A 2605-nucleotide genomic window follows, 5' to 3' on the forward strand; every position below is an offset into this window, starting at 1 on the left:
ACCACCTTCACACCACCACTACCACCTTCACACCACCACTACCACCTTCACACCATGACTACCACCTTCACACCATGACTACCACCACTACCACCTTCACACCACCACTACCACCTTCACACCATCACTACCACCTTCACGCCGCCACTACCACCCTCACATCACCACTACCACCTTCACACCACCACTAACACCTTCACACCACCACTAACACCTTCACACCACCACTACCACCTTCACACCACCACTACCACCCTCACACTACCAACGCCACGATTACGACGACCACAACCACGACAGCCACATCGACGTACATGTCTACGACCACTACGGTGACAATTTCGACTGCAGCGACTGTGAGGGCAGCGGTGGTCACTGCTCCATGCCACAACTGAACGAATTGGTCAGGTGGCGAAATGGCAGAGTCATTAGAACGTCAAAAAGAAGGCGTCGCAGTATTTGTTCCGACTCTCAACAGTCTGAGTTCAAATCCTAGCGATGTCAACTTCACCTTTTATCCTCACGGGATCGATAACAAATAAGTATCGATCCAAGGTGGTGGATTAGCAGAACTGTAAGAACATCAGAGCGGACGCCTTGCGGTATATGTTTGCGCTCTGAGTTCAAATCCCGCTAAAGCCTATTTAGGTGGGAGGTTTAACTCATCGACCGGCTTAACACCCCTACTTGGTATCATGAGGGCCTTTGGAAAAGTTTATTCTTTTGCAAGCATTTGCATCATGCTTCCAGTTTATGGAACCCTTTTTTCCTCTCACCCGCCAGTTTCGGAGCCCGGTAAGGAGCCAGGGGAACTGCTCCACCACGACGACAAAAATAACACAAATAACATAAAATAAATTACTCATATTAATTCTTGTTACTTCTGTTATTGATGATACTGAAGATGGAGATTTTTGTTTTACGGCTTGTAAATTTATAATTAATCTAATGGATGTATTTGTCCCTTTACTTTAAGTGATGCTGCAGCATCCAGAATGGCTGCGTTACAGAGTGTACTACGAAGTAAGGGTAAGTATTGTTATTGACATCAACCGAACCGTATCTGACAATCACATGCAGGAGACTACTGCTAGAACCGCAGATGTGAGATAAATGACTCCTTCCTTCCATATCCGCATAACAAGGAAGACTCTACATTGTCTGATTGACTTCCTATACATAGCAGCCAAATTTCGCTCAAGGTACATCTCCCACATCTTCTTCGTTGTCAATGGCATTTCTGGTCTTTCGTTTATGACCTCTTAGATGATTATTCAACCCCCACCCGACCCCTGCAGATTTGTATCTACATGGTTTGTAGCATAAGTGACAGTTGAAAGTTGTGACTTCCATTTGATTGATCGGGTCACTTTGTGAGATATTATTTCTGTGAACCACCGTATAGCTCTTCAAACCCCAAATCGACTCGCAAGCCTTTTCACACACTTCACATGTCAAATCACCCAGTCTAGCAAGAAGGACGTTTCATATAGTTGATCTTTCATGGGACATCAAATGGTTGACATACCCAGCCTTAGGAAAGAGTATATGACCACACATTTCACAGCGCTTTATGTCCTCATCGAGGTTCTGATGACATCCCTTCTGAAGCCTTTCATGCTCAAGGTGACCCCCTTCGAAAGTTTTCCAACCTTCGCTTATACGTTTCCTCCACTCAGCTTTTCCCAAAGCTAGTTCTTCCCAACTCATTACACAGATTTGTAGTTTCTTCTGGATGCCGTCTTGGCAGTCTTTGTACCTTTATCATAGTTCGTACCAAGGACACCGTAGAACAGCTGGTTTGGAATCCTATTATATTCCATATGCACAAAATGGCCTGTCCAATGCATCTGTGTAGATATGATGAATGACTGGATGCATGTGCAACCTGCTTTTACAAAGACTTCTGCGTCAATTGTTTTACTTTGCCACATGACGGTGAGTGTGTCTCAACAGTAATAATCCTTGGATGAAATTTATGAATATTTTAATGCATCGCTACGCGCGCGTGTATGAATACACACACACACACACACACACACACACACACACACACACACACACACACACACACACACACACACACACACACACACACACACACTCTTACGCACACATATCCAGAATATATAACCATTAATGATAGTCGAAGATGCATCCTCGCTGCATTTCACGTTAGTGCACAGATGTTTACTCGCAATACGCTGATTGATTGCATGTAATAGTTCCTTCTGTTTCTTTGTCACATTCAGGAATTGATCAAGTATACACCACAGCATCACGAAGATAATTCCAGTCTGAGGAAGGTTCTAGATTACCTGAAACCGACAGACAATATCACGAGAATGCCTAATTATGTACGTAATTTTTCACATCTCTTAGTAGCAATCCAAAATACGACACGCTAGAAACAGTAGCCAATCAAAATCTTTCTGAAATCATACAAAGAAAAGGCACTTAGAATATTTGCGTGTGTTTCTATCAACATAATCCTCCATTTTAACTTGAACTTGAAGAACACAAACACAGCACACGCACGAACACACACACACACACACACACACACACACACACACACACACACACACACACACACACACACACA

The 2605-nt window shown here is 43.6% G+C and overlaps 1 protein-coding gene across 1 annotated transcript in view; it reads left to right on the top strand.

Annotated features, from left to right (window-relative positions):
• LOC106877764 (uncharacterized) overlaps positions 1-2408 on the top strand; it is a 22561-nt gene extending 20153 nt beyond the window's left edge. Inside the window, exons 7-8 of the mRNA XM_014926773.1 lie at positions 977-1029; positions 2253-2408. Of these exons, the coding sequence (XP_014782259.1) occupies positions 977-1029; positions 2253-2408 (209 nt within the window). The remainder of the gene's footprint in view (positions 1-976; positions 1030-2252) is intronic.
• Positions 2409-2605: the final 197 nt, after the last annotated feature.

The sequence above is a fragment of the Octopus bimaculoides genome, chromosome 6 (genome assembly GCF_001194135.2).
Source record: "Octopus bimaculoides isolate UCB-OBI-ISO-001 chromosome 6, ASM119413v2, whole genome shotgun sequence".
NCBI lineage: Eukaryota > Metazoa > Mollusca > Cephalopoda > Octopoda > Octopodidae > Octopus > Octopus bimaculoides.